Source organism: Eubalaena glacialis, chromosome 1, assembly GCF_028564815.1.
Source record: "Eubalaena glacialis isolate mEubGla1 chromosome 1, mEubGla1.1.hap2.+ XY, whole genome shotgun sequence".
Lineage (NCBI taxonomy): Eukaryota > Metazoa > Chordata > Mammalia > Artiodactyla > Balaenidae > Eubalaena > Eubalaena glacialis.
In genome coordinates, this window is record NC_083716.1 from 119119242 (window position 1) to 119137558 (window position 18317).

Here is an 18317-nt window from a genome sequence, read left to right on the forward strand (position 1 = left end):
CTGTTTCTTCACATTCATTGCACAGCATGGGGGATAGGGGGCGGGTGGGGGGGGGCGAGGGGGGTGTGGAGCAGTGGAATTCAACTCTGCAAGGCTCCAAACCAGGACCCTCAACCAATTTAGAATTCAGGCTGTAGGCAGAGTGGTATTTCCTTCCTTCTCCAACCAGTTGGCTCTCATCTCAGTTTTCTTTTTCTTGTAGAACTTGGCTCAGAGCAGCCAGAATGAGTTGAGTCAACACATGCCAATGTTCTGCCCCCTTTCCACCATCTGTGCTAACCTACAGACTTGGTTGGCACAGAATCCAGCTTCCAAAGGACCACAGGCAACAATTTGACCAAATGTTTCACTACTATATGAGTAAAGGTAACAACTTTCCAGCCTGTCACATCTTTACCTTTATAGCCTCAAACCCAACCCTCTCCATTCACCCAATTTTAAAACTTTAGATTCTGTAACTTGCAGCCCCCAGTACCAAATTAGGATCAATTAATATCATTTAAGATCTGATGGGCAGGACTTCCCTGGTGGTGCAGTGGTTAAGACTCTGTGCTTCCAATGCAGGGGGCCCGGGTTCGATCTCTGGTCAGAGAACTAGATCCCACATGCATGCCGCAACTAAGACCCGGTGCAACCAAATAAAAATAAATAAATACACAAACAAATACATAAAAAAATAAATATTAAAATAAAAAAAGATCTTTTGAGCAATTCACGGCTGAAATAGTGTCTTTATGATGTCTTCAGGGATTCGAATCGCTTTTGTCTTTCTGCTCAGACAATGTTAGAATGGGCATTTAGCCTTCACAGGATGGCTGCCTGAGCTCCAGACTTCACAGCTGCCTTCAAGGCAGCAGGGAGCACGAAAAGGCAAGGGCAAAAGGATATTATTGATCAAATGATTCAGCTCTCCCTTCCAGTTTTCTTTGCCATAAACTATATTTACATAAGCATTTAGGTACTTATTTAGGTGGGAAAGATGATACTCAGATTTCTCTACTAGGTTCAACAGAATATAATGTTGAAGAATGCTACTGTGTGGAGTAGGTAATGGCACATTGAAACAAATGTTAAACAAGGAACTTAATCTGCAAAGAAACTTATAATAACAACTTAAAGCTTCTTAATCTGTAAAGAAACTAATAATAATAACTTAAAGCTTCATCAGCAGGACTTATTCCCATTTAAAACACTAAGAGATAGGACCACCAGGAAACAAAATCAACTTCTGAGGATATGAAAAGTGATGTAGGGCAAACTAGATGGAAAAACAGTATTTACTGAGTTATAAATATAGGTTTTCCATAAGGCGGACATTAATTTTGTTCCCCTAACTTTGAAATTATTGAGGAATAACTGACACATATTATTGAATATATTTAACATGTACAATGTCATGATTTGGTATGCATATACACTGTGGAATGATTACCAAGATCAAGCTAATTAACACATCCATCACCTCCCCTAGTTAGGGACATTCATTTCTATTCAATGACACATCTTGTAAATACAAAATAAAACCCAAATCAGTGGTCAGGGAATTCAAAATTTACCTGCAAAAGAGGCAAGGCAATAAACTCAGAGTCTAGCCTGGCAAATATTTCCTGCATTAACATTATGTACAGAAGCACTTTGCCAATTTGTACCCAGCAATTTCTTCTGTAGCTGACTGGGGTCCAGACACTAAGTATAAACGTGTGTGCAGAGCCAAAAGCATTCTCCATGGGCAGGAGGTTATCAACAGACAGTGGAGAGAACTAAGGTTTTATATCTTTCTTGCTTTATCATAATTGCAAATATGCATTTCAGGGTGTGATTTTGTTTTTGAAGATACTTCCCTTGAATATGTGACCTATGGTTACAATGAACAATAATAAGATGAAATTTTAGTTTTGGGGAGCTGACCCACACCACCCCATCTGAGGATCATTACTTTGTGGGATACGCTGAAGTCAGCTCACCTTTAAGGAACTTCCCCCAAAGCTCCACCCACCAACTTCTACTCACATCTCATTGGTCAGAATTTAGTCATGTGGTTAGCTCTCCAAGGGAGCCTGGGAAATGTAGGTTTTCAGTTGGCCACAAATTGCTAAGCCCCAGCAAGATCAGAGGTTTTGTTGTTTGTTTGTTTGTTTTAACAAAGAAGAAGGAAAGAAGAGATCTTAGATGGGCAATTCTACCTAGTTGGGGGCAGAAAGGAATTTCGTTCCTGCAGAATTGTTAGAAGGGCTGAAGAAGCAAGTCTAAGCAATGCTCCCAGAAACGGTCCTGCTTAATTGGTCTGATTAGCCTCAGAAACACTTTTTCTGCTGCCACCCATGCCAGCAAAACGGATGACCTCTGCACAGCCTGCTTCTTCATGTCACTTCCAAATCAGAGCCTTTGATGAGTGCATCTTATTGGTAGAAACTTGGTCACAGATCTGCAAGGGAGGCTGGGAAATGTAGTTTAAAAATTTGATCTTAAGAAGGTGGGATTCACAATTGTGGTAAACCAGCATATTTCACTGATTCTAAGACATGATTTTTTTTTTTTCCTCCACATTTTCATGTCTCTCAAATCAGGATGCTTCTGACCATTGGTGATGGCTCTTGGCCATTTGGCAGTTTTGTGATGGAGTTGGCATTGCCCGTACATACATGAAACTTCTTTATAAGGTTGTGAAACACCTCCATCAAAAGGGTGCAGATGAGGCCATGTGATCCTGCAATCCCACTTCTGGGCATATATCTAGACAAAACTCTAATTAAAAAAGATACATGCACCTCAGTGTTCATTGCAGCACTATCTACAATAGCCAAGGCATGGAAACAACCTAAATGTCCATCAACAGATGAATGGATAAAGAAGATGTGGTACATATATGCAATGGAATACTACTCAGCCATAAAATAGAATGAAATAATGCCATTTGCAGCAACATGGATGGACCTAGAGATGATCATATTAAGAGAAATAGGTCAGACAGAGAAAGACAAGTATCATATGATATCACTTATATGTGGAATCTAGAAAAATGATACAAATGAACTTATCTATGAAACAGAAACAAACTCACAGACATAGAGAACAGACTTGTGGTTGCCAAGAGGGAGAGGGGGTGGGGGAGGGATGGGCTGGGAGTTCTGGATGAGCAGATGCAAACTATTATATAGAGAAAGGATAAAAAACAAGGTCTTACTGTATAGCACAGGGAACTATATTCAGTATCCTGTGATAAACCATAATGGAAAAGAATATGAAAAAGAATGTATTTATGTATAACTGAGTCACTTTGCTGTACACCAGAAACGAACACAACATTGTAAATCAACTATACGTCAACAAAATAAATTTATTTTAAAAGGGTGCAAGATTTTCCTGGTGGCCCACTGGTTAAGAGTCCACGCTTCCACTGCAGGGGGTGTGGGTTTGATCCCTGGTGGGGGAAGTTCCACATGCCACACAATGTGGCCAAAAAAAAAACACCAAAAATAAAAAAGGGTGCAGATGAGGTATCTGCAGCTTGGAAGAAAATTCTGGAACAAACAGTGCTCATAAATGCTGCACCATCAATGCTCCATCCCCAAATGCAGAACCTACAACAGACAACTATGAGTTAAAAGGGGACCCAGAAGAGTTGTACCTGAAAATATAGAGAACTTCTAGAAATAAGTTAAATGATCTCCTTTGCTTATGTTTTCCTTCTTTATGTGTGCACAAGAGAGATAGATGTCTCAGTAAAGAAAATGAGATCTTTCAAGAACAAAATGCAGATTCTAAGTGGTAAGAAAACATTGTGTCAGAGTTTAATTCCCAGTGTTTTCTCTTATCGGTCCATAAAATGATGGGACATCTTACAATCGGTGGCATCTTAGATTCAATGAAATAGTCGGTCGAGCATGGGGAAGGGGTCAAAAGATTCTAGGCAACCAGGGCAAAGTCTGCACTGGTGGACAGGGCAATGAGAAACTGATTCCCGGCTCCTGACCACCGGAGGTGGCTGGGTAGGAGCAGGGGAATTGCTGGTGAACGTGGGGTCCTGGACGTGCAGGGGGTGTGCCTGATTCTAAGGGGACAGCTCTCAGGACTCCTCAGGCCACACTGGGCAGAGCAGGGAGCTGCCCAATGGACAGAACTGCCTCCTGAATGTACCCAAGGCCCAGGAGGGAAGCATGGCTCCCTGGCAACCCCAGGTTCCTGCAGGATCGGGTTCTGCAGGTGGGAGAGGAGAGCTAGGTATCGACCCCTGGGTGCAGAATTCTGCTCCTTCCTAGGGCTCGGCAGGCTGTGGAGCCCTTCCACGCCCATTGTGCCTTTGCTTCCTCACAATTCCACACCCCGCCATGGGACCGTGCGTTTGCTGGCACATTTGTCTCCCCGTATCAAAGCCTCAGCTCTGTGAGGATGGGGACCATCTGTGTGGTTGCCCGACCAGTAATAGAGCTCAAAAAATACTCATTAAATGAATGAATGAATAAGCTAACAGATGACAGAGACGCGACTAGGACAGCGAGACTCAGAGGAGCCCCAGGTCGGGCGAATGGTAGAGCCGAGGGCGTTGCCACTCCCCTCATCCCTGTGCATCTCCCACCTGCCATCCTAGGAGAGACCCCCCGAGAGCAGACTCTGAGATGGAGATCGGGTGCAGGAAGTTTCTGGGGAGTGCTGTTGGCATGGATGTCGGGGTGTGTGTAAATGAAGTGCACGGAGGGGAGAGATGAACTGCTAGGCAGATGCAAGGAAGGCTTCAGCCAATTCCCGGCAGCTCTGATGCTGGGATGGCCTCGCAGCGTTGTCCCAAGCTGGGGCGTGGGAGCCAGACCTTTATATGTCATGTCGACCAGCCCTTGGGTGTAGGCGGCCCCAGTGAAGGGGACATGACAGAAGAGGGAAAGTTCCAGAGAGGTGCCCAGCTGTAAAGTGTCAGCAGCCAGCATTCCCAGGGCTGGGCAAGGGTGGGACAGGTGTTTGGACCTAAAGGGGATGCCTGGACAGCACGCTGCGGCATCCCCTACACCCACAGGTGTTGTCATCTCAAGACAGGAAAAAAAGTTACTCTGGAAGGGGGGGTGTGTGTGCACTTAAATAAAGAAGTCTGCACTTCCATTGTGGCCAGTTTCAGGAAGGTAGATATGCTGCTAGTAAACTCCAGACTTTACCTGAACGTGAAGGAGCATTTTTGAGAGCGAGTGAAGTTCTCGCCAGAGGAACTGGGACCGTGGTGATGGAGATGACGATGTGGGTAATTGGCTGGTGGGATTCCAAGGACAAAAATGCGATTTAGCCAAGTTTGCAGGGTAGCAGGTGTGAGGAAGAGGCACGGGAAGTCGGGAGACCTCAGCTCATGCTGGAGAATGCCCTTTACTCTGTGTCTTGGCAAGTCCCCTCACCCACATTCCTCCGTTTATTCCACTGTAAAATGGGAATAATATGTCTTGCCTGGTGCCCCTGGCAGACACTAGTCTTCCCCTCAGATCCATTCTCCCATCTTCCTTGGTAAGAAACCCCTGATTTTAGCTGGGCATGTGCCATACCTTAAGAACTATATTTCCCAGTTTCCCATACAGCAAGGTGAGGTCAGGCGACTAGGTTCCAATCACTGTAAGTAAGAAGAAATGGTGTGTACATCTTCCGTGAAGAGAGAAGATGTGGGACTTCTCTGGCGGTCCAGTGGTTAAGACTCCGCACTTCCACTGCAGGGGGCACGGGTTCAATCCTTGGTTGGGGAACTAAGATCCCACATGTTGCGAGGTGCGGCCAAAAAAAAAAAAGAGAGAGAGAGAGATGATGTGCCCTTATTCTGCGCCTCTTTGTGGCTGATGGGAGTGCTGTCAGAATGGCTGGAGCTCCAGCAGCCATTTTATTTTTATTTATTTATTTAATTTTTTAAATAGATCTTTATTGGAGTATAATTGCTTCACAATACTGTGTTAGTTGATGTTGCACAACAAAGCAAATCAACCATATGTATATACATGTCCCCATATTCCCTCCCTCTTGACCCTCCCTCCCATCCTCCCTATCCCACCCCTTTAGCTCATCACAAAGCACCGAGCCGATCTCCCTGTGCTATGCTGCTGCTTCCCACCAGCCAACTATTTTACATCCGGTAGTGTACGTATGTCGATGCTACTCTCACTTTGCCCCAGCATCGCCCTCCCACCCCATGTCCTCAAGTCCATTCTCTGTGTCTACCTCTTTATTCCTGCCCTGCCCCTAGGTTCTTCAGAACCTTTTTTTTTTTTAGATTCCATATATATGCATTAGCATACAGTATTTGTTTTTCTCTTTCTGACTTACTTCACTCTGTATGACAGACTCTAGGTCCATCCACCTCACTACAAATAACTAAATTTCATTTCTTTTTATGGCTAATATTCCATTGTATATATGTGCCACATCTTCTTTACCCATTCATCTGTCGATGGACATTTAGGTCGCTTCCATGTCCTGGCTATTGTAAATAGTGCTGCAGTGAGCATTGTGGTACATGACTCTTTTTGAATTATGGTCTTCTCAGGGTATATGCCCAGTAGTGGGATTGCTGGGTCATATGGTAGTTCTATTTTTAGTTTTTTAAAGAACCTCCATACTGTTCTCCATAGTGGCTGTATCAATTTACAATCCCACCAACAGTGTAGGAGGGTTCCCTACACAACACCCTTTCCAGCATTTATTGTTTCTAGATTTTCTGATAATGGCCATTCTGACCGGCATGAGGTGATACCTCACTGTAGTTTTGATTTGCATTTATCTAATAATTAGTGATGTTGAGCATCTTTTCATGTGCCTCTTGGCAATCTGTATGTCTTCCTTGGTGAAATGTCTATTTAGGTCTTCTGCCCATTTTTTTACTGGATTGTTTGTTTTTCTGATATTGAGCTGCATGAGCTGTTTGTATATTCTGGAGATTAATCCTTTGTCTGTTGTTTCATTTGCAAATATTTTCTCCCATTCTGAGGGTTGTCTTTTTGTCTTGTTTATGGTTTCCCTTGCTGTGCAAAAGCTTTTAAGTTTAATTAAGTCCCATTTGTTTATTTTTGTTTTTATTTCCATTTCTCTAGGAGGTGGGTCAAAAAGGATCTTGCTGTGATTTATGTCATAGAGTGTTCTGCCTATGTTTTCCTCTAAGAGTTTTATAGTGTCTGGCCTACATTTAGGTCTTTAATCCATTTGGAGTTTATTTTTGTGTATGGTGATAAGGGGTGTTCTAATTTCATTCTTTTACATGTAGCTGTCCAGTTTCCCCAGCACCACTTATTGAAGAGACTGTCTTTTCTCCATTGTATGTTCTTGCCTCCTTTGTCGTAAATTAGGTGCCCATATGTGCGTGGGTTTATCTCTGGGCTTTCTATCCTGTTCCATTGATCTATATTTCTGTTTTTGTGCCAGTACCATACTGTCTTGATTACTGTAGCCATTTTAGACTATGCTGTGACCTTGCAAGTGGAAGGTACACATGGCAAAGAAACAAGGTATCAGAAGGCTGGGTTCCTGACACTGCAGAATTCCAGGCACTCATTACCTTTAGGACAGTTTCACAACCTGAGCCCTATTGACATTTTGTACCAGAGAATTCTTTGCTGTGGGGCCTGTCCTGTGCACTGTGGGGTGTTTAGAAGCATCCCTGGCCTCTACCCACAAGATGCACCCCACACCCTGAGTTGGGACAACCAGAAATGTCTCTAGAGATTGCCATGTGTCCTCTGGGGGGCAAAGCCATCTTGGGTTGAGAGCCACTGCTCTGGACCAGTCTGTCCAATAGGAATATAATGCAAGGTACAGATTTAAATTTAAAATTTCTAGTAGTAGTCACATTTAAAAAAAGTAAAAATAAATGGGTGAAATTAATTTTAATAATATTGTGTATTTAACTCAACACAGTTGTCCCTTGGTATCTGCAGGGGCTTGGTTCCAAGAGCTCCGCAGGTACCAAAATCCAAGGAGGCTCAAGCCCTTTACGACTGCCCCTGCCCCCCCACCCCAATCCCAGGGCTCCGCATCTGCGGATATTGAGGGCCAGCTGTATATTCAAAATATTATCATTTATCATGTGATCAGTATAAAAATTATTGACGGGCTACATTACATTCTTTTTTTCATATAAAATGTTTGAAACTGCTGTGTACTTTGCACTTCTGTTTATTTATTTATTTATCTGTGGCTGCACCTCGTGGCTTGTGGGATCTTAGTTCCCTGACCAGGGATTGAACCTGGGCCCTTCGCAGTGAAAGTGCGGAGTCCTAACCACTGGACCATCAGGGAATTCCTGTACTTTACACTTCTTTTTTTAAATAAATAAATTTATTTATTTTTGGCTGCGTTGAGTCTTCGTTGCTGTGCGCGGGCTTCCTCTAGTTGCAGCGAGCGGGGGCTACTCTTTGTTGCGGTGCGTGGGTTTCTCATTGCGGTGGCTTCTCTTGTTGTGGAGCACAGGCTCTAGGCATGCAGGCTTCAGTAGTTGTGGCATATGGGCTCAGTAGTTGTGGCGCACAGGCTTAGTTGCTCCGAGACATGTGGGATCTTCCAGGACCTGGGATCGAACCCGTGTCCCCTGCATTGGCAGGTGGATGCTTAACCACTGTGCCACCAGGGAAGCCCCTTTGCACTTTTAATACATCTTGATTAACACTAGCCATATTTCTTTTTTGCTGTTTATCAGTTTTTATATTGAAGTCTAGTTGATTTACAATGTTGTGTTAATTTCTGCTGTACAGCAAAGTGATTCAGTCATACATATATATACATTCTTTTTTTAAAAAATATTCTTTTCCATTGTGGTTTATCCCAGGATATTGAATATAGTTCCCTGTGCTCTACAGTAGGACCTTGTTGTCTATCTATTCTCTATCTAATAGTGTGCATCTGCTAACCCCAAACTCCCACTCCACGCCTCCCCCAGCGCCCTCCACCTTGGCAACCACCAGTCTGTTCTCAATGTCCATGATTCTGTTTCTGTCTCGTAGACAGGTTCATTTGTAAGACTAGCCATGTTTCAATTGCTCACTGGCCGCATGTGGTTCATTGGCACCGTATTGGACAGTGTCAACACTCTAGACTTTTAGAACTTGAGGGGGAAATAAACCTCTATCTCATCTGAGCTGTTTTTATGTCGAGGTTGCTGTTACTTGCATCAGAATGTAATCCTAACTTGGACTTGGGGTTTTTTACCCACTGCACACTTTGGAACATTCGAGAAGGAGTGAACACTCACATTGGTGATGTGCAGCAGAAAAGCTGACAGTGTTTAGGGAAGCTGGGAGCATCCTGAACGCTCTCTTGCTTAGTCCTCCCAACGGCTCCAAGACGCAGGCGGTGTCTTCATTCCGTAAACGAAGGCTCGGCTCGGAGAGCACGGTCGATGTGGTCAGGTCCAGCCCAGGTGTGCCCTCCCAGGCCGAGGCGCTCAGAGCATAGCACTGGCTGGGTCCCTTTCCAGGACTGGCCACCAGCTGAGTCACTTTGCCAAGGTCCCTCCCCTCCCCAGGGGCAACCTGTGCCTGATGCTACTGGTCAGTGTGAGTATACAAAGACCTGACTTCCTTGTCCCAGTTCTAGACAACTCGGAGGGCCATTCCAGTCCCCGGGTCCCTTTAGGATCCATGGAGTTCTCATAGCTTAACTCGCCCGTCTGCCCACGTCTTCCCTCCTTCACCCCCACTCCCCACAGCTGCTGATCCCAAGAGCACTCCTCAGTAAATGTCCACTGCAACTCTGCAACAGAGAGGTTAAGTGACTTGCCCAACACAACACAGCCAGTCCGCTCCCCAGAAGTCAGAGGTCACCTGGCCCCTTCTTACTCCCTGCGGCTCCCACTTTGTTGTCCCCCTAGAGAACCACACTCTCTCCTCCCTCCGCACCTTTGCACATGCTGTTCCTCATGCCTGGAGAACCTCCTGCTGTTTTCTTTCATCTACAGAAATCTTACCTCCCTTGGGACCCAGCTCAGATTAGCGGCCTCTCCTTCCCCAAGGAAGCCTGCCAGGATTATCCAGCTCTAAGATCTCTGGGCAGCCCCGGCAGCCCTAGTGTGGCCCCTGCAGCCTCCTTCGGACACATGTGTGCTCATGGGCGCCACACAGCTCGGGAAGAGTCCCCAGGAGGCACACTGATGAGCGGGATGGGGCGGAAGTCGGGGGAGGGGCTGAACTTTTTGAATGTTGTGCGTAATCCTATGTTATTCCTAGAACATTAGTTAATTGCATAATCGACGGTACTAGTGATTTTCCTATCAGAAGCGTCTCCCATTGTGGGATCTTAGTTCCCAGACCAGGGATGGAACGAGGGCCCCAATCGTGCGAGCGCTGAGTCCCAACCACTGGACTGCCAGGGAATTCTCTCCCATAGTGTTTCATGTCAGTTCAAGTCATTCACATTAGAAGAGCAGCTCCTAAGTAGCCTCTATGTGATGACCCCATGCCACGTGCAGGGGACGCATTTCCAAGGAGGACGTGGGCCCTGCCTAGGAGATTCCAGAGCCTGCTGGGGGCACATACTCACAGAAGATTGCTGCTTCCCCAGGAGGGCTGTCAGCTCCTGAGGGCCTTGGAGATCCCCGTCTCCCCCAGCTGTTGGGTGCACATGGGGTGAGGTGGACCAAAACCCTGGGCACATCTGCCCCACCCATGCCCTGGCCTAGGCTGGGGGCCGAGAGGCAGTACCGGCACAGGGCACCGAGTCCAGAGGTCTAACATCAGGAGGCTTGGGTTCAAATCTGGGATCTCAGTCCCCTCACCTTGGGCAGGTCGTTCCAGCGTTTGGAGCCTCCTGGGGTAATCGCAGTGAACCTTGCAGGGCTGTAGAGGAGAGAGTGCATTCGTGAAATTAATGCCTGTGCAGAGCCAGGGCTCAGCAGATGGGAGCTTCCTGCATGTTCCCTGCCTGGGGCTTTGCCCCTCAGCGGGAATCAGGGCCCGAGGTACAGTCAAGAGGGCCCCGCAGGCCAGAGACCAAGTGCAGGAGGACTCCCTCCTGCCAGCACCGGGCCCATCCCATTCCCCTGCCTGGGCGGAGTGTACAGCAGCGGGGACGGGCCCGGCCTCCAGCTGGAGGATGCTGCCCGCTCTGTATTTGCAACCCACTGTCCCCAAGCCTGTGGGCATAATAGGGCCCATGGGAGAGGCTCGCCCCAGGAGAACACCCCTGCCCACGAGCTCTGTGGGGCCCCAGGCCGCTCCTTAGGAGCAGACACACTTCTGATCCCAGCATGTTTGCCCAACCTCGTGTGAAGAAAGAAACGTAAGGCCTCAGGACAGGAATTGATGGTAACCAAAGAGCACGGGCCCTGAACTCTCAGCTCTGGCCTCGAAAGCCAGTTGCGGCATTCAGCTTCCTGAGCCTCAGTTTCCTCATCTGTGAGATGGGGTGATAAGCGTACTTCTCAGCATCAGCAAACTCCAGGGAATGGCGCCAGGCCTGGCACAGAGTAAAAGTCAATAGTCCTCCCTGGTGGTGCAGTGGTTAAGAACCCGCCTGCCAATGCAGGGGACACGGGTTCGATTCCAGGTCCGGGAAGATCCCACATGCCAAGGAGCAACTAAGCCCGGGAGCCACAACTACTGAGCCTGCATGCCACAACTACTGAAGCCCGTGCGCCTAGAGCCTGTGCTCCGCAACAAGAGAAGCCACCGCAATGAGAAGCCTGCGCACTGCAACAAAGAGTAGCCCCCGCTCGCCGCAACTACAGAAAGCCCACGCGCAGCAATGAAGACCAAACGCAGCCAAAAAAAAAAAAAAAGTCCACCATAAGTGAACTGTGGACATTTACAAAATGAAAAGAGGGACCGATAGGCCATCACCTCCACGTCTGTCTTCTCCTAAAAGGACTGGGAGCCCCTGGGGCCCAGGCTGGTCCTAATTGTGTAACAATGACAAGTCACAGGCAGGGGTACGCATCCTTGTTCACACAGCATGACTCAGAGGCAGTCTCCAAGGGCATTGCCAATCCTACCCTCAGGAGAGTCAAAATCTGGGAATTCCCTGGTGGTCCAGTGGTTAGGACTCGGCCCTTTCACTGCCGAGGGCCCGGGTTCAATCCCTGGGCCGGGAACTAAGGTCCCTCAAACCGTGCAGCATCACCAGAAACAAAAGAGTCAAAATCTAGGAATGGAGTGAAGGTATGCAGTCACCTAAAGGGACAGAAAGAGCTGGTCATTCCTGAGAGGCTACGCTCACTGACCCTAAGTTTCATCACCACCTTGAAACCAAGCCTGATCACTCCCATTCACCAAAGGCAAGACTGAGGTTCAAAGGGTCCAGTAATCATTTCTCCGGTGGTATGAGACAAACCATGTCACCTGTTCGTGGCTTAAAGCCGTGTCTGTGTGTTTGCTCCCAGGGCTGCATTCTGGGCAGGGCTTGGTGGGTGGCTCATTTCTGTTCCATGCGGAGTCTGCTGGAGCAGATCCACTGGCCCAGCCAAGATGGCCCTGCTGGTGGCCCGAATGGCTGGGGCCTGGTGGGCCTTGCTCTCCAGCGGGGTGGTTAGACTCTCCCCTCGGTGGTCCAGAGCTCCAGGAGAGCGCAGGCAGAAGCTGCCTGGCTTCCTAGGGCTGACTGGAACTGGAACACCTGTGTTCTACAGTCAAAGCAAGTCCCAGGACCATGCTGATGTGACAGGCTGCATGCGGTCCAGTTACCCCAACCCAGGCCCACACATCCTGACAAAGCCAGGTGGGAAAGCTGGATTTGAATCAGGGTCATCTCCTTCCCATGCTTCCCATGCCCTTTCTCCAGGCTTTTGCACAGCCTGCGTGCTCAGCTGGAGACCCTCGTCCAGCCTTGACTTCACAGATTGGCCAAACTTCCGCCCATCCATCAGGAGACATCACACTACCTGGGAGACTTTTCCGAGCTCCAAGATCCTCCCTTGCATTCACAGGGCAGCCTCTACATCCTTGATCACACTGCACTGTCATTGCTGCTTACCCACCGGCCTCTCCAGTCAGAATGCAAGCTTGCACCTCGCACCCAGGGCCACGCCTGGCACACGGCAGGTGCTCTGGGGGTATCTGCCCAGTGAGGGAATCCAGAAAAGGGCATGCTGTTTCTATACCACCTCAGAGCGCCTCCCACATGACTTGTCATGGACTCTCAGACAGAGCTTAGTGTTCAGGATGTTTATTTGGAGGGTCCCTTGAAATTAACACCCATGCAAGGGATGGGAAGGAAACAGGAGTGTATGAAGAAGGTCCCGTGACAGCTCTGACCGGCCCCACGGGGGATCCTAAGCCTACAATAGCCCATCAGCAGAGATGGCCAGACTTTGATATTTTGTGTGGGTAGTCATTGGGGTCACGCCAACAGGGGGTTACCTTGGGCAAGGAGGCTCTGCAACAGAGCCCCTGGGGCGGAAGGCTGCGGGCTGTCTGCTTGTAATCCTGCCTGTGGCTGGTGCAACAAATCCATCCGTGAAGGGGGATCTGAGTGGCAGGAGAGCATTGGGGAGGTGGTGGGCCCTCAGAGCTGCCCAGAGGAAGTGGGTTGCCAGTTGTGACCAGTGGCTGGAGTGAGGGGGGGGAACCTAGAGAGCAGAGTGAGGGAGGATTTGACTCACCCCCATGCTTGGGGGAGCTGGGAGTTCTGGGCCCCGGTCTCCGGGGGACGTCATTTGCTCTGAATACCAGTCTGGGATAGAACGCGCAGCTCTTCTGCGCCAGGCGCTGGACCAACGTGGGGACGGGGTGGGTGCGAATGTCACTCGGGTGTGGGTCATGGCTCTTTGACCTCCACTCCCTCCTAACTGCCCCACCCCCATGATCCACTGTCCACACTCCTTCCAGACTGATCTTTCCAAAAGGCAGATCATACACGCAACTCCTCTGCTGAAAACACACTTAGAATAAAACCCCAGCTGCTTCTTTGCCAGGGCCTGCCAGGCCCTCTTTGATCTGCCCCACTCACCATGCCCGCCTCACCTCCTAAGCTCTCCCCTGGGTCACCCAGCCCCAGGCCATGCCAAAGCAGGTCAGCCGCAGGGCCTTGCCAGTTACTATTGCCCTGCCTGGAACCACTTTCCCTCCGGATATTCACAGAGGCATTTCCTCTGAATCTATAAGGCCTCAGCTCAAGGTCATGTCCTCTAGGAAGCCTTCTCTGATTACTCACTTGATGCATCTCTTTTTAAAAATATTTATTCAGCTAATATTTATTGAGCACTCACTATGTCCCAAGCACTTTTCTAGGCGGTGGGGATAAAACAGTGAATTAGCGAGTCCAAGCCTTGCCCTCTTGGAGACAGACAATCCATACACAAGCATACATTAAAAAACAAAACAAAATACGATTTCTGAGAGTGTCACAGTGCTATGAAAAAGCAAGAGCAAGGTAAGGGGGCAGGCAGAGCAAGGTCGGGGTCCCTGACATCCAAGCTCACAGCGGCCTCTGCCCAACCGCGGTACCGCTCTGGGGACCCGCCCTGGGCACCCGCCCTGGGGCCGCGCGAGCGGGCGCGCGGAGGAGGCGCGTTGGTGACACACCAGGGCTGCGGTGATGGTTACCTGGGCCCCGCCCCCGGGGGCCGGGATGGAGCCTGGGCCTCAGCCCCCGCCCGCGGCCACGCCGCCCGCTCGCGGTCGCCGCCCTGGAGGCGCGCTCGCTCCCGGGGAGGACGCGCCCGTGCGGGTCACCAGGTGAGGCGGCCGCTGGAGCCATCTCCCGGCCGCGCGGCCTGGGGGCGGGTCCGGCCGAGGCCCCGCCCCCCCGGCAGTCCATAAATGCGCGGGGGTCGGGCGAACCCAGCGGTCGGGAGCGCTGCTGGCAGGTGACCGAGAGAGGTCGGCGCGCCCCGCGTCCCGTCCGCCGCGCGCCTGGTTCGGGCCGGGCTCGGAGCCCCAGCCATGCTGTTCTGGCACACGCAGCCCGAGCACTACAACCAGCACAACTCCGGCAGCTACCTGCGGTAAGGGGCTTGCGCCGGGGTCCGCGGGCCGGGAGCGGGGCGGCCGGGCCGGGGGTCCCGAGCGCCCCCGCCCTTGGGGGACTGAGGGAGACCCGCCCAGAGTCCCGCCCGGCACCGACGGACCGACCCCCGCGGGACCCGACGCTCAGAGTTGGGGACCCACCCCCGGGAGGCGGGTTTGCGGAGCCTGGAGCCCGCGGGGGCTGCTTCCCCGACGACCCCGGCGGGCGCAGAGCGCGCATCTCTGGCCGCAGCCTCTCCGGGGCCGTCCGCCTCCCTGTCTTTCCTCTCCCCGCTCGCGTCGGAGAAGAGGAAACTTCCTGCCGTCGGTCTGGAGCCTGTCCCGGGGAGTCTAGTTCCCTGCTCTTTGCCCCTCTCCGCCCGGTCCTTCTCCGAGCCTCGCGTCCTCTCCAGTGTCCTTGCTCCGGCCGAGGGGCGAGTGAGCGGCGAGCGCGGCCCTGCGCTGGGCCTGGCGGGCCGGCGGGGGCGGGCGGGGGCTTGGGAGGGACCGGGTGCCCCCTCCCACCAGGTGGTCTTGCGTGTGTAGGCCCGAGGCCCGCACGTTGATTGCCCTTGATGGAAATCTTTCTTCTTCTGCAGGGATTTGACTAGTGCTCTTCAAAGGGAAAAGTAAGTCCTGCCTGTCTTGCAAAGTTTTCTCCCCTGTCCCCTTGAAGGAAGTGGCACCTCCGTTAGCTTCAGTTCCTGGAGGATTGTTTTTCCCTGTTGTGCAGCTGGCCGGGTACTAATGGGCGGTCATTTCACTTTCTGAACTCGCCTGAACCAGCTGTAGCCTGTCTTTATTTCCATCCTAGTCACAGTTTATGAAATGTGCCTAATTTAACCCAAAGGGCATTTGGTGTGAGCTCAGAGAAAGTGAATTGTGGGACCTAGGTGGGAAGTCGCTGGTACAGACCGCCCCACAGTGAGAGCCCGTCCTGCATGCTTTATTTTATTTTTGTTTTTGGTCCCTAGAAGTTCCAAGTCAGATTTAGCAGTCCAGGTGATTTGGAAATCCTGGCTTTTGATAGATATTTGTCCAGTAGTCGTCCCCGAAGGCATCCCCATCCAGAAGGCAAAGGAGTGATTGGGTTTACGTGATGTGTCTGCCGTGTTTTATCATGGGCCAGATCGGTAGGGGATGGCAAAAGTCTAGGGTCTTAATTAAGGACTGATGGCTTCTCTGCAGACCATGGTGATGTCACCAGAGGGAGACTGCTCTGGGGGATGTTAAGCCCACCGGGAAGATTTTTTTTTTTTTTTTTGGCCATGCCTTGCGGCTTGCAGGGATCTTACTTCCCCGTGCCCCCTGCAGTGGAAGCGTGGAGTCCTAACCACTGGACCACCAGGCAAGTTCCCTACTGGGCAGATGTTAATCCCTGGCAGAAGGCTGTGTCTATTCGCTTACTTGAAATGCTACAATGGGATACATTTATTGTGCCTCACCATGCAGTTTTAGGTGTGATTTTGCCTGAATTTTATAGTTTGTGGCCATTCGGTATGTTGCCATAGCTTAGAAATAAGTTTGGAGGTGACCCTGAGTGGAGAAGTGAGTGTATTTAAAACTTCCTGGATACCGAAAATGTCATCCTTTTAGGGAATAATTCTCCTCTTGGGCGGGAGGTGCCCCTGCTCCGGAGATGGGATTTTGGGGAGTACCGCAGATACCTTTTAGGAGTTTGGTATTGCATTCAGTGGGGTGAGGTGGGGTGGGAGTTGGGGTGAAAGGTGCCATAAAGCCATATGGGCTTCTGGGGTCGTTTGGGGAGCATGGATAAAAAAGCATGTTGGTCCACACTATTTTTTTTTTTTTTTGGCCGCGCCTAGCAGCATACGGGATCTTAGTTCCCCGACCAGGGATTGAACCCGCGCCCCCTGCAGTGGAAGCGCGGAGTCCTAACCACTGGACGGCCAGGGAAGTCCCCACACTCTATTTTAATTTCACTTCTTGGAAGCTGGAGTGTTCAGCCTTGGAGAGGTTGACCTCGGTGAACGCCAAGGTGAGGGTCAGTGAATATGCCTCTGGTCCCCCTGGCTCTAGAGCGAAGGTCTTGTCCTTTTGTTTAGTTTGTGCATTTTATTTTTGATCCTCTCCTCACTGAGCGGCACCTCTGCAAGTTGTCTCACCTTCCCAGGTAGTGGCCTGTACTCCCGTCTTCCCTTCTTCTGTTTCACGTCCTGGTGACTTTATTCCTCAGCAAATAAGGATGCCAGGCTTGAAACAAGTTACTGTTGAGTGATGGCTCTTACCCACCCTCCTCCCCTGCATCCCTCCCTTTTTTTAAATTTAAAGGCACCAGCCCATGGATTATTAACTTAACGTGGTCTGGGCAAACACAAAATTATGCAATCGCCCGGGAAGCAGGCCTGCCTGCTTCTCCCCTGTTCCTAGATAACCTCTTGGGCTGGGAGTGTGCCCCGGTCCGGGCAAAGGAAGGTGTGGGGTGGGAGAGCCAGGGCCGTGGATGGTGGCAAGGGTGGCCCCCCACAGGGGAGGTTTTCCACGTGAGCCCCAAGCCAGACTTTTCCTTCTGAGAGTTGGTCCGACATGTTGGGGTGTGTGCCGGGTCTGTGTTTTAGAGATACTCGTTTATGGTGCTGTATGAGGAGCAGATTATAGCAGTGACTCTGCTGTTTATATAGTGAAGTGGGGTCAGCGAATCTGATTCAGAACCCAGGATGCTCAAAGGGGAGAGCGTTAGTAAGATAAGGGCACGGGCACTTTTTTGGCATCAGTGTCCGTGCCATAATCTGTTCCTAATCCAGAGAGCTTAACCAAGTCTCTCCTTGCAGGTCATTCATGTGCTCAAGGATTTCTTTTTTCCTTGGGAAGGCACTTAAGAAATACATCTAGAAACAAGTTCTCCAGTCCTAGGCTGATGTGAGGCTGATTTTTTGGATCTGATGGGGATTTTTGTTTAGAGGTGGAGGAAAAGAATCTTTGAGCATCTCAATATTTTCCATTTGGATAAGAAAACTGAACAGAAACCAAGGTCCTTCTTGTTTTGCGTTTAGGAGATATTAGTGTGACCTTTAAAATAGGGCTTATGGGCCAGCTGTCCTTTTTTTTAGAAGGGTGGAGGGTTGTCTCAGTTTGGGTGGGTGAAGCAAACAGTTTCTCCATTTGCATGGTTTACAGAGTCTGGAGGACAGGAAGTTGTCTTGGTCTGAGAAGTGGCCAATAACTGGAACAGTTTATTTAAAAAGATTAAAAATTTTGTTCGGGTTCTTATTCTAAAAGCCAGACTCTCGCGGATGGCAACCAGGCGGCATCTGAATAAATCTCTCGAAGGTCATGGGGTGAAAGTAGAATCATCCAGGATTGGTCTCCCTCATTGGAAAGCATCTTAGAGTATCTGTGACACGCGGTGTGGTAGGCTGAACCCGCTTGCTGCACCATGCTGGGCTGCGTTACCCTTGACACCAAGGTTGG

At 49.9% G+C, this 18317-nt stretch overlaps 1 protein-coding gene and 1 non-coding gene across 4 annotated transcripts in view; one reads left to right on the plus strand and one right to left on the minus strand.

The window, feature by feature from the left end:
* Positions 1–8177: 8177 nt before the first annotated feature.
* Positions 8178–8250, minus strand: TRNAE-UUC (transfer RNA glutamic acid (anticodon UUC)). The gene has a single exon. It is a non-coding gene; the product is annotated as a tRNA-Glu (tRNA).
* A 6423-nt stretch (positions 8251–14673) lies between these two features.
* The window catches only part of TFCP2L1 (transcription factor CP2 like 1), a 64408-nt gene continuing 60764 nt past the window's right edge, over positions 14674–18317 (plus strand). Inside the window, exons 1-2 of one of the 3 annotated variants that reach the window (XM_061183073.1) lie at positions 14674–14884; positions 15485–15514. In XM_061183073.1, the coding sequence (XP_061039056.1) occupies positions 14823–14884; positions 15485–15514 (92 nt within the window). In that variant the 5' untranslated portion in view covers positions 14674–14822. The remainder of the gene's footprint in view (positions 14885–15484; positions 15515–18317) is intronic. The other 2 variants (XM_061183082.1, XM_061183088.1) reach the window with 2 other exon arrangements.